At 38.2% G+C, this 18,930-nt stretch overlaps 1 protein-coding gene across 9 annotated transcripts in view; it reads left to right on the forward strand.

Annotated features, from left to right (window-relative positions):
- Nucleotides 1-18,930, forward strand: part of UIMC1 (ubiquitin interaction motif containing 1) — a 128,485-nt gene that overhangs the window by 56,766 nt on the left and 52,789 nt on the right. For all 9 annotated transcript variants that reach the window (XM_074390688.1, XM_074390686.1, XM_074390687.1 and 6 more), the window contains 4 exons: nt 4,368-4,429; nt 6,476-6,552; nt 11,211-11,314; nt 18,018-18,171. In XM_074390688.1, coding sequence (XP_074246789.1) covers nt 4,368-4,429; nt 6,476-6,552; nt 11,211-11,314; nt 18,018-18,171 — 397 coding nt within the window. The remainder of the gene's footprint in view (nt 1-4,367; nt 4,430-6,475; nt 6,553-11,210; nt 11,315-18,017; nt 18,172-18,930) is intronic.

Consider the following 18,930-nt stretch of genomic DNA (forward strand, 5'->3'; position numbering starts at 1 on the left):
TAATATTCACACAGCTCAAAATTCAAAAATATGTAAGTAAAAAGTCTGACTTCTCTCCCTATTACCCAGCCAACCAGTTCCCCTCTCTGGACTCAATTTGTGTTACTAGTTCTAGTGTATCTTTCCAAGGTACTTTTATCTGATACAAGCAGTGTATGTATTCTTTCTTTGCGTTCTTTTGCACAAATGATTTACACATTATTCTCTACTTTTTCCATTTAATATCCTAACGAGATTATTACATAACAATGTATAGAATTTCTTAATTTTTTTTTTTTTGGATGTGAAAAATACCATGTGTGGATTAGTCAGTTTATTTTATTCAGTACCATATGTTGGGCATTTAGGTTGTTTCCAATATTTTACTATTACAAATAGTTAAATGTCCAGAGAACATTTCATCCAAATGGAATATATTTGTATTATATAATAATTTTGTGTAGCTATAATTGATGGACCCAATGTATTTATTATTTCATTAGCTGTTGCCACATTGCCCTCCATAGGGGTCATATACATTTACATTCCCACTGGCAGCGTATGAATACTAGTTTCTGCAGACCCACAGTAGTGCAGTATTGTCAGACTTCTTCATCTTTGCCAATCTGAGAGATGAAAAATGGCGTTATCAGTGTAGTCTTAATTTGCATATCTCTTACTATTTGTGAGGCTGAACTTTTTTCTCACGTCTAAGACTCATTTGTATTTCCTTTTCTGTCTGTTAGATCTTATGATCATTTTTTGATAATCTATTTTTTTGTTCGTTTGTGGATACCTTTTATATAATAGAGGAAGTAGTCCTTTGTGATATAAAGTATGGATAGTTTCCCAGTTATTTTTTCCCACTACATAATGGTGTATATTTCTTACTTTGCTTGTACTGGTTTTGGATAATTTATTTAAACCATCTTTATTTTGGTAATTTAGTTTGCTTTTTCTGACATAGCTCTTAAACTCCCGACCTCAGGTGATCCACCTGCCTTGGCCTCCCAAAGTGCTGGGATTACAGGTGTGAGCTATTGCGTCCAGCCATATTTCACTTTTAATGGCTGTATTATATTCTAGCTTATGAATTTACCATAATATTTTAAACATTTTTCTATTGCTGGATGTTTCAGTTGTGATATCTTTCTACATGAAAGTTTTCTTTATTCCTGATCAGTGCACTTAAGCGTAAGAGCCATAAAAATGATGGGTTAAAGAGTTACGAACATAGAGACTTGGTATTTATTGCCAAATTGCTTGTCAGAAAGGCTGTTAAAATTTGTATTCTCTCCGTTTGGCAGTATGAGAATATCTAGTTCACTGCAGCCTTGCAAACAAAGAGTTGTACCTTTAAAACACAGACTTACTAATTTTATACGCAAATATTGAAAGCCTTATGATTGTAATTTTACCTCTTGATCTTTTGCTTTCAGGAAATGTAAGTAAGAAAGAATTTGTTAAACATTCTCTATGGAACACAGCTTTGCTGGAGCTCCCTGTATTTGAGACCTCTTGGTTGATAGAGATAGCAAGAGTCTCAGAAACAGGGAGTCAGAAAAACTGTCACTTTGGGGCACATGACTTAGTTTATGTTAAGGTTATTAAAGCTTTAGAATCAGATGATAACTGGTTTTTGTTATCACTGATACAAGATAAAGTTGCTAATGAAGGCCTACAGATCACCTTGAAAGCATCATTTCAAGGAGTTGGAAGTGGTAGTATGTTGATGTGGTATGAAAGCAGTATGTGATATACTGCTTTTCAGAATCTGATTCTTAATTTTACAGTCTGGATATTGGATTTTTTTTTCTTAGAAATGACCAGATTGTGTGGGGTTGTGAGAATTGACTTTGATTTGCCAAACTTCAAGCTGATGTATGTATACAAAATGACAATTTATTAATTTATTATGGAATAGAGACATTTTCAATGACCAGAATATTCAGATCTGCTATCTTCTGTTTTCTAGAATGAAGTTATCTGGAGAGTTGAAATAATAATCAAAAAATGGAAATTTTAAGAGATAGTTTAACTCATCTATGGAAAAACCTAATAAACTACCACTGTCACACAATAGAGGACATTTCTGTGATGACCAGATAATGTGTCTATTCATTTTTACTTTTTTTTTTTTTTAAAGGTGGAGTTTCATTCTGTCACCCAGTTTGGAGTATAAGTGACACGATCTTGGCTCACTGCATCCTCCGCCTCTTGTATTCAAGAGATTCTGCCTCAGTTTCCCAAGTAGCTGGGAATCACAGGCACACACCACCATGCCCAGCTAATTTTTGTATTGTTTGTAGAGATAGGGTTTCACTATGTTGGTGGCTAGGTTGGTCTCAAACTCCTGGCCTGAAGTCATCTGCCCACCTTGGCCTCCCAAAGTTCTGGGATTACAGACATGGCCACTGTGCCCAGCCCCATTTTCACTTTTAAGTATTAAAAATACCCTTTGATAATGGATTTTCAAATTTTTTTAAAGACTCATTGTAAACCATTCCTTCCTTATTAACATATTATTTCTTCAGGAAGAAGCATGTTTTGATTAGGCTATACCTTCCTTAAATTTTTATTTCTGCCACGTTTTTCTGTTCACCTTGATTAGATTTGGTACTCTAAATTTTATTTGCTGATTTTGCTATCCTATGTTCATACTCTGGAAGAACCTCACTTTATGTTCAGATTACTGCCTTTGAGGTGTAAATTTAGAAATGAAAATAATGTATTGAAATGAAGACATTCTTGGGATTCTACATTGAAATGATTAGGAAGAGGATCATTTGAGTAAACAATATAATAGTAATTTTTAGTGCATGGATTTTAGAGTCAGACAAGTCTCGGTTCTACGATTTTGACCAACTGTATGACTTGGGGCAAATTATTTAACCTCTTGAAGTTTCGTTTATTTTAAAAAGAATTTAGTGGTTTTTGTTTCTTAAGTTTCTTGTGAGAATTAAAGTAGATAATGAATGTAAAGTGATTAGCACAGGCCTGGCATTGAATAGAAGCACAATAATTTTTTTAAACAATTACACTGGGAAGGTTTGAGATATGCTTTAGCCTAAGGCAGAGATGGAGGTGCCTTATAACTAACTTACTAGTGCCTTGATTACATCTTAAAACCAAGGCTAGTTTATTATAAGATAAAATTCTGTTAAATGGACACTAGGCGTCAGCATTCTCCCTCTCTCCCTCTCCCCCGCCCCATTCTCTCTCATTCTCTCTCTTTTTCCTCCGCCGCCCCATCCTCTCTCTCTCCTTCTCTTTTGAGATTTCAATAAAAACCTTGTCACCCCTGAGTTCAAAGGAAGAGACAGGTTAAGTATTTATTGCTGTTGTACTTTAGTTCTCTGGTAGTTTTGTTAAGTCTTGTTTTTCCTAATGACTACATTCTCTATTATTGTACAACTTTCCTTTTGACCGAAAACTCAGCTATTCCTGATTTTTAAGTGTATTTCATCATTTAACTGAATGGTAGTGAGATTCCTAGAGAGATTCCTAACTTGTTTAGGTTATTTATATCCCATTAGGAAACCTTGAACACTTCAGCTAGTAGCTTTATATCTAGTGGAAGAAGCCTCACAGCCCAGGCATTTCCGCAGAAGTCTGCCTAAGGTAGCAGTAGCTACCTTTTCATAGCTGCTTTTTCTGTGATCTTCTGTGCATGTATGTTTAATGAGTTGGTATTTGTACCAACTCCACCATTAATCAACAAAAATAATTTTTGAATCAATGAAAATAATCTTTACTTACTTACATAGTCCTTATTCATTTTCTGAAAAGATAATTCTGTAGCCAGATATAAAAACCACAGTGGCAGATTTGTAGCTAAGAGAATCTTTATGACCTTCCCTTTGGGCGTCCTACGTTATGGCCTGGTTTTTCTCAGAGAGATCATAGATTGCAGTGTTCATCTCAACTCACTGTTTCCTTTGAAAATTGGAATTTTCTCTATATTTTCCTTTCCCCCTACACAAACTTTATGATTGTTTTTCTGAAATCAAAATTCATTTAACTTACCAATTAATGTTGATATAGGTCTTGCATTTTATGAAGTGCATTGCATACATTACCTTGTTTGATTTTCATAATAACACTGTGAGGCAATTGTTAATAGCCATTTTAAAATGAGGAAAGAGATTCAGAGGCCATTTACCCAATCACAAAGTTGGTAGGTGATTTAGTTTTGCTTTAAATGCCAGTCTTCTGACTTTACAGGATGTGCTTGTTTTACTGAAACTTACTGGCTTGTGGAAAGTATTTTCTTCTCATTGCTAATTGTTAAGAGATAACGTGGAACGATTAAATTTTTTTTTTTTTAAAGGAAGAGAAGGCAGTTCACCTGTGCCTCTATATTTAAGATATTACATATTTCTTTGCAGTCCTCCCAAGGGATTGTTGAAGAAACTTCTGAAGAGGGAAACTCTGTACCTGCTTCACAAAGGTGAGAGATTGTGTGTTGCTATGAATTCTCCGATGGTGCTAGTATAAGGGAGATGAACCACGTGGGAGACTGTACATGAACAGCTTGCCAGAGAACTTTAAGCTCTTTTGTAAGTGAAGACTAGGAGAAATGTTATTATTATCTGTAAGCCCTCAGATGTGCATCTCATAGAAGCCCAGAATATTCGAGCTGGAAGAGATCCTAGAGGTCACCTTGTCCAGGCCAGCTGTCTTGGCATAAATCTCATTTACATTATTCCTGAAAAGTGGTCACACCCTACTGTTCTCTTAACTAATTACCCTAGTTTTCTATGGCAATTTGAAGGCTCTAGACTGGTTTCTTATAGTTCTTCTATTCTTACCCCTTTTCCCAAACTCTGCTTATGCTTATTTTGTCTGTATATCTAAACCTTACACGTCTTTTAAATTTACTCTTGAGACTTACATCCTCTTTAAAGTCTTCATATTATTCAGGCTACACAGGACCTGTGTCACTCTCACTGTCTGTCCTGTGCTACTTTTAATCTGTTTGTGCCTCCTCTGTCCTGTAAAGGGTTGTTTTTGCATTGCCTCCTCCACTGTTGTTGCTGATTGATTGATGGGCTTACCTTCTAAGTCTTCTTTCTTTAATAATAGATAGCAGTTGATTGATTATAAACTGCACTACTAACTGGATCATGCTTCCAGTTACTTTCACTCGCCCTTTTTATCTGGTAGTTGAGTTTTGAGAACTTCTCAAGAACTTAATTTTGAACGTCATGACTGTGTTCTCCCATATGGGAGTTGAATGAAGCCCAATTGCCATTTGCTGTAGTCAAGGTGATAGTCTTAGGCTTCTGGTTACTTCTGATAGTACTTGGTATTCATTCCTGGGCTAAAGAATGTGGCTTTGGTTTGATTTTCCTGCTGTTAAGACAGTTTTGGAAGTGGTTTTAACAGAGAAGGCTTCTACTCCCTGTAGGCGTCTGCTTTATTGTGGTGAGCATTGTGCAGAGCAGATGTAGGTTTCAATAAATGATTATACACTTTGTCACCAGGAGAGAGTTGGAATTGCAGGCAATGTGGTTTGACTTCAAATTGATTAGCCCATTTTATAAATGTCAGAAAATTGTTTTGTGATGGACCCTTTGAATAGAGCACTAGTGTTACATGCAGAGTAAACTATGTCTGGCTTGGGTTTATAACAAATGGTATGGTATGTTTTATTTAGAGAAATCACTTGTGGTTTTCTTTCAGGATTTAGTTATTTATCATGAGTTCAGTCATAGCTATTCTCTGTTCTCTGTGGTTCTTGGTTGATGTGAGGATTTCTCTTTTTAAGCATCCTCTTGCATACTTGATCAAACTAATCGTAAAGCTCTGTGAAGCATGAGGGGGCTAGCTCAAATGCTCAGATCTTCAGCCATGTGTTCCTATGTCAGGAGGAGATTGTACTCCATGAGAAGGCAGGGAAAACCAGAAGGTTGGATGAGGGAAGCTATTCATAATTAAGTTTTTCTTAGAAGAGAGATTCAATTTATGTGGGCAGATTTTTGCTGCAGGGAAGTTTGGAATTATATTTTATTTTTGTTGCTTGGAAAGCTACATCTTGAGATAAAGAGGGAATTTAACTGCAAAATAAGGAGAAAGTTAGTTTGTTGTCAGAAAAATCTCTGTGTCTTCTCTTGTGAGTTTACACATCTCCAGCCTTCAGAAGGCTGAGATGGAGGCTATCACCTGTGATATCCTTAAATTGGAGTGGAGTTTTTGCCTTCTGTGATACTCACAGACAGTTCTTACCCTTTGACCTTCCTTTGTGAGAACTCCAAAAGGGAATTTGTTTTCATTCAGTGATTTCACTGGAACTGAAGTTGTAAGTGTGTTTATTTTCCATATTTCTGGCCTAGAGTTTCCAGTACTGATTCCTTGCTTTCCTGTTGTGCTTTTGTGGTATTAGGCAGTAAGTATCAGATTACCTGTGGCTTTGTGAGTGACTCACCATTGCTTTTGGCCCTATTTGTTTTGATTGATTTTACTGGGAATTCACTGGGATTTGGTTCTCTTTCAGTGTTGTTGCTTTGACCAGTAAGAGAAGCTCAGTCCTTCTGCCAGAGAGTTCTGCAGAAGAAATCATTGTTTGTCCTGGTAAGTATCCCACTGTGATTTTACTGAATTTCTGATACCTGTCCACCTTTTCATGCTTATTAATTTTCCACTGACTCTTCAAACCCGCTCTCTGGAGGTTTATATGTAATCGATACATGTTTGTACATATCTCCACACACGTATACATATACACATATAGGTGTTTTTAATGGACATTGGCTTTTATTCTCAACCTTTTCTCTCCTTAGGGGTTTAGTTTTGAAATTAACATTACTTTTTTGTCTCCTTGATTGTTTACCAGCCTCATCAGAGATGGCAGCAAAGCATCAGGAATAGCACTTACTTTACTGTACATTCAGAGCCTTTTGTTACTTAATTTGTTTAAATTACTTTAGAGACGGGGTCTCGCTTTGTCACCCAGCCTGGTGTGTGTTACTATGATCATAGCTCACTGCAGCCTTGAACTTCTTGGCTTAAGTAACTCTCCCTCCTTGGCCTCCCGAAGTGCTGGGATTATAGACGTGAGCCATTGTGCCTGGACTTCAGTAGTTAGTTTTTAGACTTCTAGTAGTTAGTTTTTATATTGCCATTTGTTGGGTCTTGTTGCATTGGAGGTCCAGAGTTTGAGGTTTGAGTTTTGTGCTTGTTCTGTCATTGGTTTTTTTTTTTTTTTTTTTTTTTTTTAAAAAAGAGAGTTTCGCTCTTGTTGCCCAGGCTGGACTGCAATGGTGCGATCTTGGCTCACTGTAAACTCTGCTTCCTGGGTTCAAGTGATTCTCCTGCCTCACTCTCCCAAGTAGCTGGGATTACAGGTGCCCGCCACCATGCCCAGCTAATTTTTTGTATTTTTAGTAGAGACAGGGTTTCACTATGTTGGCCAGGCTGGTCTCAAACTCCTAACCTCATGATACGCCCACCTCGGCCTCCTGAAGTGCTGGGATTACAGATGTGATCCACCGCACCCGGCCATCACTGTTATTTTTCTTCTTAGACAAGATGCTTAACCTGGTTAAGTACTTTAGTTTGCTTTTTGTTAATTATAAAAATTAAAAGATATGTACTTTATTTTAGGCAGAAGAGATGCTCATTCAGGGTTGCACATGGATAGATTTAGATATACAGAATAATTTAAAATGAACTAAGATACTTACCATCTAAGGAAACTCCTGAATCATTGTGTAATATGAAGCATTATTTTGTGATATGAACTACTACTTTGTAAGGAATTTGTTTTAGACTATATTTTCCTTTCTGACTTCTGAAAAGTATAGCCTACTGTATTTATCATTAGCTTCATTCATGTGAGATTGAGGGACTTCCTGCTGATGTTTAACTTTGAACAGCAAGTATACAGATGTTAGCATAAGTCACATCTGGTTTACCCTCAGGTCTCATATAACCTGTAAGGGTTAGAGGTACTCACAGTTTTCTTATTTTGGTTTCATCAGTGTTTTTCCACAGAGACTCAAACTTAGTTTGCATGTAATCTAGGAAAGTTTTATAAATATTTTTAAACATCTGATAGTCTATCATAAAGGTGTTTATTTATTTTAAAAATTGAACTATGTTGACTGTTTATTTTTTTTTTTTGAGATGGGGGTCTTTCCCTGGCTGGAGTGAATGGCTTACTGACTGCAACCTCAAACTCCTTGGCTTATATGATCCTCCCACCTCAGCCTCCTGAGTATCTAGGACCGCAGGCATGTGCCACCCCACTTAATTTTTAAAACTAAGACTTTTTTTTTTTTTTTTTAAAGTAAAGACAAGGTCTTCCTGTGTTTCCTAGGCTGGCCTTAAATGCCTGGGTTCAAGTGATCCTCCCACTTTGGCTTCCTAAAGTGCTGGGGATTATAGGCATGAACCGTTGTGCTCAACCTATGTTGGTTTTTATTGAAAGTGGCTCCTTAATTCATTTGAAATGTATTTGGATTACTGCCTAACAATACCCACTAAGAGACTACACTACCAAGTACTCAGATTTTGGCAGGAGCACCCAAGAATGCTGTGCTACCTTTGTGAAAGAAAGCTCTCCCCCTCTCTGTCTAGGACTACTGACTTCCTGGAAGGAAATCACTCAGTCTGTTTAGGATGATGGTGTGTGATATCATGGGATCTTGCAGGAGGAACCTGCAAATATATTGATCTTGAAAGACCTAGTTAATGAGAGGGAAAAGCAAGCCCTTCATAGTGAGGTTAGATAGCTTTTATGGTCATGACTTGCTGTCATTAGCCTGCTAATTAAGTCCAACTGTTTGCTGACATAAACCACTTCCAAATGAGACTGCAAAAGGTATTCATTACATTAATGTTCCTTTTGCTAAGAAAGTGTAACTATTTCACCATGAAGCCAAACTCCTGGGTTTCTTTTTAAATATATAATTTAGAAATTATATATATAAATTATCTGAAAAAATTTGTTCCAAATGGATGAAACACACATTTAGTGTAGTGTGTTACCTGTTTCCTTTTGTTTCATATTTCTGACAGTTCCGGGGTCTAATATTTAAGATTCCAATATCTTTTTAGTGTTATTTAGTTGAAGACACAAAATTATAGCCTATGCCCACATTTTGCATCTTCTAGCATTGCTTATTTCTGAGAAGCTAATGCCCTCTTAGTTGGACATTTCGGCCAATCACGGAAAGCTTAATTGAAGACTTTTTATTATTGCAGTCATCTAAGCAGTGAATGGTTCTTATTTTTACATATACTGAAGGTCTTTTTGAATATACCTTTCAGGTTAAGTTAACAAAGAGGATTTTTAAGTTTATGTACTGTAAGCCTTTTTCCAACAAGGTGGTGTGTGTGTGTGTGTCCAGTTTTCAAAAAAAATTGGATTTATTAAAATACAGTTAATTCTGGAAATATATTTAATTCTTAACGATTCAGAAGATACATTATAAACTTGCAAGATGCTCTGTTTGCCTAACATTGGCTATTTATTGTATTTGTGAAGCACAAAAGTGCCAGTTAGAGGTACAGTAGGTACAGTGTCAGATAACAGATAACTTACTGGATTTGCATTCTGTATCTTAGTTTGGGTACCTATAACAAAATATTCTAGACTGAATGGCTTATAAGCAATATAAATTTATTTCTCACAGTTCTGGGGGCTGGAGAGTCTAAGCTTAAGAAATTGGCAGATTTGGTGTCTGGTGAGAGCCATAGATGGCACTTCCCACTGTGTCCTCACATGGTGGAAAGAGGGTGAGAGAGCTCTCTGGGGTCCCTTATAAAAGGGCACTAATCCCAGTCTTTTGAGGGAAGAGTCTATGCTGATGACCTAAGTACCTTCCAAAGGTCCCATTTCCTAATATTATCACATTAGGGTTGGGATTTCAACATACGAAGTTTGCGAAGTACACAAACATTCAGTCTAACGTTTCTTTTCCAGATATATTGGTGGTTTTTAAAGATAATTACTATTTTTTGTTGTTGTTATATTAAGTGACCTGTGTCTACAGCAGAGGTTGGCAAACTTTCTTTCTTTTTTATTTTTTTGAGACAGGGTCTCACTCTGTAACTCAGGCTGGAGTGCAGTGGTGTGATCATAGCTTATTGCAACCTTGAACTCCTGGCCTCAAGTGATTCTCCCACTTCGTCTTTCCAAAGCATTGGGATTACAGGCATAAGCCACTGTGCCCAGCAAAACTTTCTAAAAAGAAAAGACTAGGTAATAAATATTTTAGGACCTGTGGGCCATGTAGTCTGTTGAGACTATTTGGTTCTGCCATTTTAGTGCAAAAACAGCCATAAGACAGTACATAGATTAATGAGTATGGCTGTGTTCCCATAAAACCTGACTTAGAAAAATAGGCAGCTGGACCCCAGCTTACATTTTCATATTACTGATTGCTAGTACGATGCTTGGGACTTGATGTTCAATTAATATTTGTTGAATTAATAGATGCTGCTTAACAATATATTAAAGAAAGGCATATATTTGTATAGAATGTATATTCTATTTCTGGTCCCAATTTCTGTTTTTGCTAATCCTCTCTTTTACCTCAGCATTAACGTTGACAGGTTCTTTTTTTGTCAAATCAATATACTTTAAAACTAGAATTACAGTGGAAGTAAGCCAGTTGGTCAGTGAATATACAAATTGTAATGTGTCTGTACAATGGAATGCTACTCAGCAGTATGAAGTATGAACTATTGATATTATATGACAGCATGGTCCATCTTAGACAAGTATGAACTATTGATATTATATGACAGCATGGTCCATCTTAGACACCTTATGCTAAGTGAAAGAAGCTGGACACAAAAGACATGTGATTTTATTTTATGACATTCTAGAAAAGACAGAATTAAAGGACTATAAAGTAAACTGGTCATTGTAAAGAGTCTGTTGGAGTGACCAAAGTGGTAGAAGATTGACTGCAGAAGGGTACAGAGAACTTTTTGGGGGTGTTGGAAATGTTTTATATCTTGTTTATGGTAGTGGTTACATGGCATAAATGCTTCAGTGTATAAATGGTTTATATTTGTCAAAACACATTAAACTGTATGCTGAAAATTTGTGAATTCCGTTACTTGTAAATTATGCCTCAGTAAAGCTTTAGGAAGAAACAAATTAGATCTATTAATATATTACTACCATCTAAACTTTAGGGAAAATTGGCATGTTTGTTTTTTTAACTGTGAAAACACAAAATGAAAATTAATGGGATTTTAATTTTTTTAAATTACAGAGACACAGCTAAGTTCTTCTGAAACTTTTGACCTTGAAAGAGAAGTCTCTCCAGGTAGCAGAGATATCTTGGATGGAGTAAGAATAATAGTGGCAGATAAGGAGGTGAATATTTTCCTTTATATTTTTTCTCAGTGGTTTCTTTCTGCTGGCAGTCCTCTCTGATGCAACACTGACATTGGCCTGAAAGATTTAGGTGGCAGGGGGGCTTTTAGTTTTGGGGGCACTTATGTCAGGGAGAGATTTTTATAGTTAAGATTAGTTCAGCACTGTTCCTAAAAATAACAGTAGTTACCATTTCTGGAGTACTTTTGTATGCATTATTTCTGTTACAGATGGGGAAACAGAGGCTTAGGATGTTTAATACTGCTAATAATGGTAGAAATAGAACACGGGTTTGAATCTGAAGTTCTAGGGCATTTTTTATTATGTACCAATAAGTAACAGAAACAGTCTTGGAAAAAATTACTATATTTATATTATGATATATACATAACTTTCAGCCCAGTTTCTGTATATGATCAGAAATGCAAAGTCCTGATAGCTGCATGATAAAACAAATCTCTGCATCATTACCTTTCCTAACTTTATATATCTGGCAGTAAACATAAAGCTGATTGAAACAAGTTCATACTTCTGATTAAGATTCTCAGTGTATATATTTTTCTTTTTCTTGGGTGGGGGTGGAGTTTCACTCTGTTGCCGAGGCTGTAGTGTAGTGGCACGATCTCGGCTCACTGCAGCCTCTGCCTCCCAGGTTCAAGTGGTTCTTTTGCCTCAGCCTCCTGAGTAGCTGGGAAGCTGGGATTACAGGCATGCACCACCACACCTGGCTAATTTTTGTATTTTTAGTAAAGACAGAGTTTCACTATATTGGCCAGGCTTGCTTTGAACTCCTGACTTTAAGCAACCCACCCACCTCAGCCTCCCAAAGTTGGAACCAGAGCCAGACTTTGTCTCAAAAAAAAAAAAAAAAGAGAAGTACCTTTTTATACTCTGGGTTTTTTTTTTTGGAGACAAAGTCTTGCTCTGTCTCCCAGGCTGGAGTGCAGTGGCATGATCTTAGCTCACTGCAGCCTCCACCTCCCAGGTTCAAGTGGTTGTCGTCCCTCCACCTCCTGAGTAGCTAGGATTACAGGCATCCACCACCACGCCTGGCTAGTTTTTGTATTTTAGTAGAGACAGGGTTTCACCATGTCAGTTAGGTGGGTCTCAAACTCCTGACCTCATGATCTGCCGGCCTTGGCTTCCCAAAGTGCTGGGATTATAGGCATGAGCCACTGTGCCAGGCCTGAGATTTTTAAAAAACAGTTTTTACAATAGAATTTAGATACTCTCCCTGGTCTCTCACTGCAGGTAACTTGGGTAAAAATTCTGCCTTCATGAATCATGCACACTGCCTGGTTCTCTGGAACCTGATCTGTCACAACTGACAGACTGAGATTCCCTGATGCCAGTGGTGGTAGGAAAGACGATGACACTCCCTGCTGCAGAACGATTGAGAACAGATCCTGCTCCATAATGTCATAATGGCCTCTAGATTGTTTTCCCAGGAGGAAACAGAATTTTCTAAATGGGAATGGGGGAACAGAATATTATTACCATAGTCATCCTAACATACAGAAGAAACCCTTAGTTAAGTGATTTCATACCCATCCACTACTGCAAAAGAGACCATTCTTTGTTTGGGCCAAAGAGCATGAACCGGTTTAGAATTTATAGTGTACATGTCTGTGCTACTACATGTCAAATAGATGGACTCGTACAGTCTTTCTCACATTGAATGTCCTCTTTTTGGTGTTGCTGTTTACTGATATCTGTGGATGTTTCTAAATAGTCTTAGAAGTATCCATTAAAAGAAGTTAGAGATACTGTAGTTTTCAAATCATTGAATAATCACTTACTAGTTACAAGTCACTTATTAGACAGAATGGAACATTTTACCTGCACAAAGATAGTATAAAGGGTATGGACTGTTGCCATTGGAATCTGTATAGGTCATCTGTCCTAAAATCTCTTCTTTACTGGAAGGTGGAATGGTCTATTACAAGGGGCTTGAGCATTGCAATTAGAAGACGTGGCTTTAAATCCCAGCTCCACCATGTTTTGAATGTTGGGCAAATTAATCGTTTTATTCATTCACTAGGCAGCTATCTATAGTTTATATACTTTGTGCCAGTCATTGTTTTAGACTCTTGGGATACAAAGATAAATAAGAGTAACAGTTTCTGCACTCAGATGGTTCTTGTAAGGAAGGAGACAGACATATAAACAGATAATTGTAATTGTAATGTGGTCTGACAAAGGTAATGATAGATTCCCAGGGCATTAGAGAAGCAGAGAAGAGAAAGGCTTTTCTGAATTTCAGTTCTTCGTATGTAAAATAGAGGCAGAAATATCTGCTTGACTCAGTTGCTCTGCAGATGAAATTAGTAAAAGAATATAAAACACAGCATAGATTTGTCACAAGTATCATTTACTGCTTTGTAATATATTGTGGCTGTTTAGTTATATTAGTTTACTAATGATGGAGAATTGCTCAATAGTATTTGAGGTATTTGGAAATACCCATGGCAGAACTATATGTAGTCCCCTCTTGATTTCTGACAATAGTCAGCTTTCTTCAGAAATAGTATTTTCTGAATATCTTGCCTGAGAGTTTCCCTTAGTTGGAGTCTTTGATAAATATTCTATTCTCAGAAGAGCTAATACAAGTTATTCAGAGTCCTCCAGAGCTAGCTGAGTCAGTAAGTTTTTAAGTAAACTGTGTCAAGAGTCAGTAAGAAGGGGAAGATCCAAAATAAGGAGGTTTCTAAGCTGGGATGGAGAGTTTGGTGATTTGCAGGACATGCTTTTGTTTTCATTGAGTTCATTTCTTGAAGTGAGGTATATGTATATTTTTTTGAAGTGTTAAGTTAGGGACCAACAACCTGTAAGATGTCAAGACTCAGTATCCAAGTACTTCTTTTGAAAAATAGTTGTATAATATTTTATTTTGAGACGGAGTTTCGCTCTTGTCCAGGCTGGAGTGCAATGGCACGATCTCGGCTCACCACAACCTCTGCTTCCTGAGTTCGGGCAATTCTCCTGCCTCAGCCTCCTGAGTAGCTGGGATTACAGGCACGCGCCACTATGCCCAGCTAATTTCTTGTATTTTTAGTAGAGACGGGGTTTCACTGTGTTGACCAGGATGGTCTTGATCTCTTGACCTTGTGATCCACCCACTTTGGCCTCCCAAAGTGCCGGGATGACAGGCGTGAGCCACCGCGCCCGGCATGTATAATATTTTAAAAGAAATAGAAGCAACTCTGCAAAGACAAAATCCCTGACTGCATGGTCCTAATAAAAGCTACTTTACTTGCCTTTTTCCCCCTTGAGATTCTTCCATAGTAGTTAATAGTTAAATAGACTTTAAATGATGCTGAGAAAAATAATTTATTTTAACATCAAAATGTTGAGAAATCTTCAGGGTTGCCTATGAACAGTAGTTGGAAGTGGTCTCATACTCACAATAAGACAATGGACAGACTACTCCTTCTTGAATACATTAATAGTTAAAGGTACATTCTCTGCCTTGTATAAAGCTGTGATGAATACAAAGCAGTATAGTGCTGAATGTGAGCACCAGTGACATGTTTGTGTTATATAACGTTTCTGTGATTAGTGAACTTTAGAATGCCAAGTAACTGCTCATTTACCACTAACTTTCAGTAATTCAAGACTACTTGCAAATTTTAGGGTACATTGATCCCCCCTCCCCCCTACCATCCTTCTGCTCAAATAGCTTTGCTATTTTTCTTTTCTTTTCTTTTTTTTTTTTTGAGACAGAGTCTCCCTCTATCACCCAGACTGGAGTGCAGTGGTATGATCTCGGCTCACTGCAACCTCTGCCTCCTGGGTTCAAGCGATTCTTCTGCCTCAGCAACCCAAGTAACTGGGACTACAGACACACACTACCATCCCTGGCTAATTCTTGTATTTTTAGTAGAGACAGGGTTTCACCATGTTGGCCAGACTGGTCTCGAACTCTTGATCTCAAGTGATCCACTCATCTTGGCCTTCCAAAGTGCTGGGATTACAAGTGTGACCCACCATGCCTGGTGATTTTTTTTTTCTTTTTTTGAGACAGAATTTTTTTTTTTTTTTTTTTTTTTTTTTGAGACGGAGTTTCACTCTTGTTACCCAGGCTGGAGTGCAATGGCGCGATCTCGGCTCACCGCAACCTCCGCCTCCTGGGTTCAAGCAATTCTCCTGCCTCAGCCTCCTCAGTAGCTGGGATTACAGGCACGTGCCACCATGCCCAGCTAATTTTTTGTATTTTTAGTAGAGACGGGGTTTCACCATGTTGACCAGGATGGTCTCGATCTGTCGACCTCGTGATCCACCCGTCTCGGTCTCCCAAAGTGCTGGGATTACAGGCTTGAGCCACCGCGCCCGGCCTTTGAGACAGAATTTTGCTCTGTTACCTGGGCTGGAGTGCAGTGGCTCAATCTTGGCTCACTGTAGTCTCTGCCTCCCAGGCTCAAGCAATTCTTCTGCCTCAGCCTCCTGAGTAGCTGGGATTACAGGCATGCGCCACCACGCCTGGCTAATTTTTATATTTTCAGTAGAGATGGGGTTTCACCATGTTGGCCAGGCTGGTCTTGAACTCTGGCCTCATGTGATCCACCTGCCTTGGTCTCCAAAGTGCTGGGATTAAAGGTGCGAGCCACCACGTCTGACCAGTTCAGATTTTCAAGCTTTACAACTTTTCCTTTTAAGATTTATGAATAGTGGAACCTGGATTTGTGAGAAGATTAGTGATGAAATTTGGAGAACATAGTACCTAGAACTTCTAGACCCACTTGACTTTCCCCATCTTCTAGAGAATAATAATAAATAGAACTTGATAGTTTCTTTTTTTTTTTTTTTTTTTTTTTGAGACGGAGTTTCGCTCTTGTTACGCAGGCTGGAGTGCAATGGCGCGATCCCGGCTCACTGCAACCTCCGCCTCCTGGGTTCAGGCGATTCTCCTGCCTCAGCCTCCTGAGTAGCTGGGATTACAGGCACGCGCCACCATGCCCAGCTAATTTTTTGTATTTCTAGTAGAGACGGGGTTTCACCATGTTGACCAGGATGGTCTCGATGTCTCGACCTCGTGATCCACCCGTCTCAGCCTCCCAAAGTGCTGGGATTATAGGCGTGAGCCACCGCGCCCGGCCCGATAGTTTCTTAATACCTGGCAGGGTCCAGTTCCAGAAACAAGGTGGAATGGGAGGGAGGCTTTTTGTTTCTGCCACCACATGATAGAGTGGAATTACTGAAGGTTTTGATGCCATATGGGCCTGGGTTTGAGCCTGGATTGTCCACTTACCAACTTTGTGACCAGCAGGCTACTTGGCTTTTCCAAGGCTCAGTTTTCCCTTCTGTAATACCAGAGCTAGTGATAACCTCTGTTGGTTGTTGGGAGGGATGGATATGGAGAATGACTGGTGAAGCCTGCATAGTGTAAGAACTCAACCAGTGTTAGTTCCTTTCTCATCTTTTAAGTTTTACCCCTTTAGAGTATGTCTTAATAAAAGGCAGGTGTGTTGAAAACAGGACATTTGCTGGCAGTTTGACTTGGTATTTAGATGGCTTGTTTTACTCTCTGCTGGATCACATCGCAAGCAATAGGTTTTAGAGATAACCCCAACCTCTGACCCCAAAAGACTCGACTGACTCAGAGGTCAAATTATCTATGCATTGAAGTTTTGGTCATGTTTTATTCTTCTATCAGAAGATATTTTATTTGTTTTCCCCATGTAGTAAGGTGTAATGACAGCTCAGGTATTCCTTGCTTTAAATGTAAGCAGTAGCTATGCAGGACATTTTCACATTGATTGGATAGGACATACTGTCCTTTGAAGCAAGGGTTAGGCAGTAGTGGTGCAGTGCTCACGCACACTGTTCAATTAATCACTACAGAGTTCTTGGCTCTGATCAACCTGCACAGGTAAAATAAAACTGCCTCTAAGAGACACCAGCAACTGTAGGAGAAATGATGACTACAAAACAGAGAGGAATAAGAGAGAGAAAGTTTAAGAGTGGCTTTGACAGAATTGGTTGTTTTAACTAATGACTTCTTTGGTGCTTCTTAAGTATATGGATCTTAGTTTCTTTTTTTATCCCAAAAAGTTACAAATAAAACACAGATCTTAGGTCTTAGGTCTTATGGGTCTAGGCACAGACTTACGTTCTTAACTTAAATCCTAGTTGTGCTATTTTTGGCTTAGAGCTCTTTTGTTTTCGAACTCCTTATATCTTAAAGTCACTTAGAAGAATAATGGTCCTTTTGTAAGATTGAAAATGTGTCCTTACGGTTCTGTTCATATACAAAATGTGAAACCGAGCAGACACAGCACACTGATGCAGTGAGGATTGTACCTTTCAATGTGGTAGAGATCAGTGCCCTCAAGTTTTGGAGCCAGATGATAGTCCTTGGTTTGAATTTCAACTTCCCACTTACTTGTTCTGTGACTTTCCAAGTTGCTTTACTGTTTTACACGAGTCCTTTTCTCATGTGTAAAAATAAAAGAGCATGCTAATACTTTCCCAAGATTATAAGGATTAAACAAGTAATACATGTAGAGTGTTTAATACATAGCTGGCAGGCACTGAGTAAGTATTGACTCTGTCAGTAGTATCTCTCAATCTTTACTCCTGAATTTGATAAGCTGTTGTTGTCTCTTTGAAAGTAAGTGAAATATGGGGTGGAGTCTCTTGCAGTTCTTTAGAGAGAAAGATACGAACTAAAGCTATTATAATTGCTGTTTGTCATGTTCTCCAGGTTGGTAACAAGGAAGATGCTGAGGAGGAAACAGCTATTTCTACCTTCTCATGCAGTACTCAGGTATCCTGCCCACTATGTGACCACAGCTTTCCACCCACAAAGATCGAACGACATGCCATGTACTGCAATGGTCTGATGGGGGAAGATACAGGTAAAGACCCATCAGGACAGCCAAACTCTTACTTTTTTGTGTGGTGGTTTCGTAATCCTATACAGTACGTTGCAGGGAAAAACCAGATAGCTATTCTTCAAAGTTAAAGAAGTTGTTGGTTTTGGTTTTTTCTATCTAGTTATTTTTCTAGTACTTTTATGTTCATCTGTACTTTTAGGAGGTATATTGTCTTTTACCCATACCTCAAGAGAAGGGGAAGGGAAAAGTCTTTCATCTTTTAATTTTTTTTGTTTGTTCTGTTTTTTTTTTTCTTTTTTCTGTCCGTCACCTGAGAATTTTTTTTTTTTTTTTTTTTTTTTTTAAATGGAGTTTCTGTGTTGCCCAGACTGGAGTGCAGTGGCGTGATCTTGGCTCTCTGAAACCTCCGCCTCCCGGGTTCAAGTGATTCTCCTGCTTCAGCTTCCGAAGTAGCTGGGACTACATGCGTGTGCCACCACACCTGGCTAATTTTTTTTTTTTTTTTTTTTTTTTTGTATTTTTTTTCCAATAGAGATGGGGTTTTGCCATGTTGGCCAGCCTGGTCTTGAATTTGTGATCGCAAGTAATCGGTGATCCTCCTGCCTTGGCCTTTCAAAGTACTGCGATTACAGGTGTGAGCCACTGCACCCGGCCCATCTTTTAATGTTTTAACTTACTGATTTACATAGATAGGCTAAAAATCAGTGCATTGCAATGGACCTTGGATTTCAAATCTTATGTATTCAACTATTGAGATTCCTGTGGAACTTGAGGAACTAT

The sequence above is a fragment of the Saimiri boliviensis genome, chromosome 20 (genome assembly GCF_048565385.1).
Source record: "Saimiri boliviensis isolate mSaiBol1 chromosome 20, mSaiBol1.pri, whole genome shotgun sequence".
NCBI lineage: Eukaryota > Metazoa > Chordata > Mammalia > Primates > Cebidae > Saimiri > Saimiri boliviensis.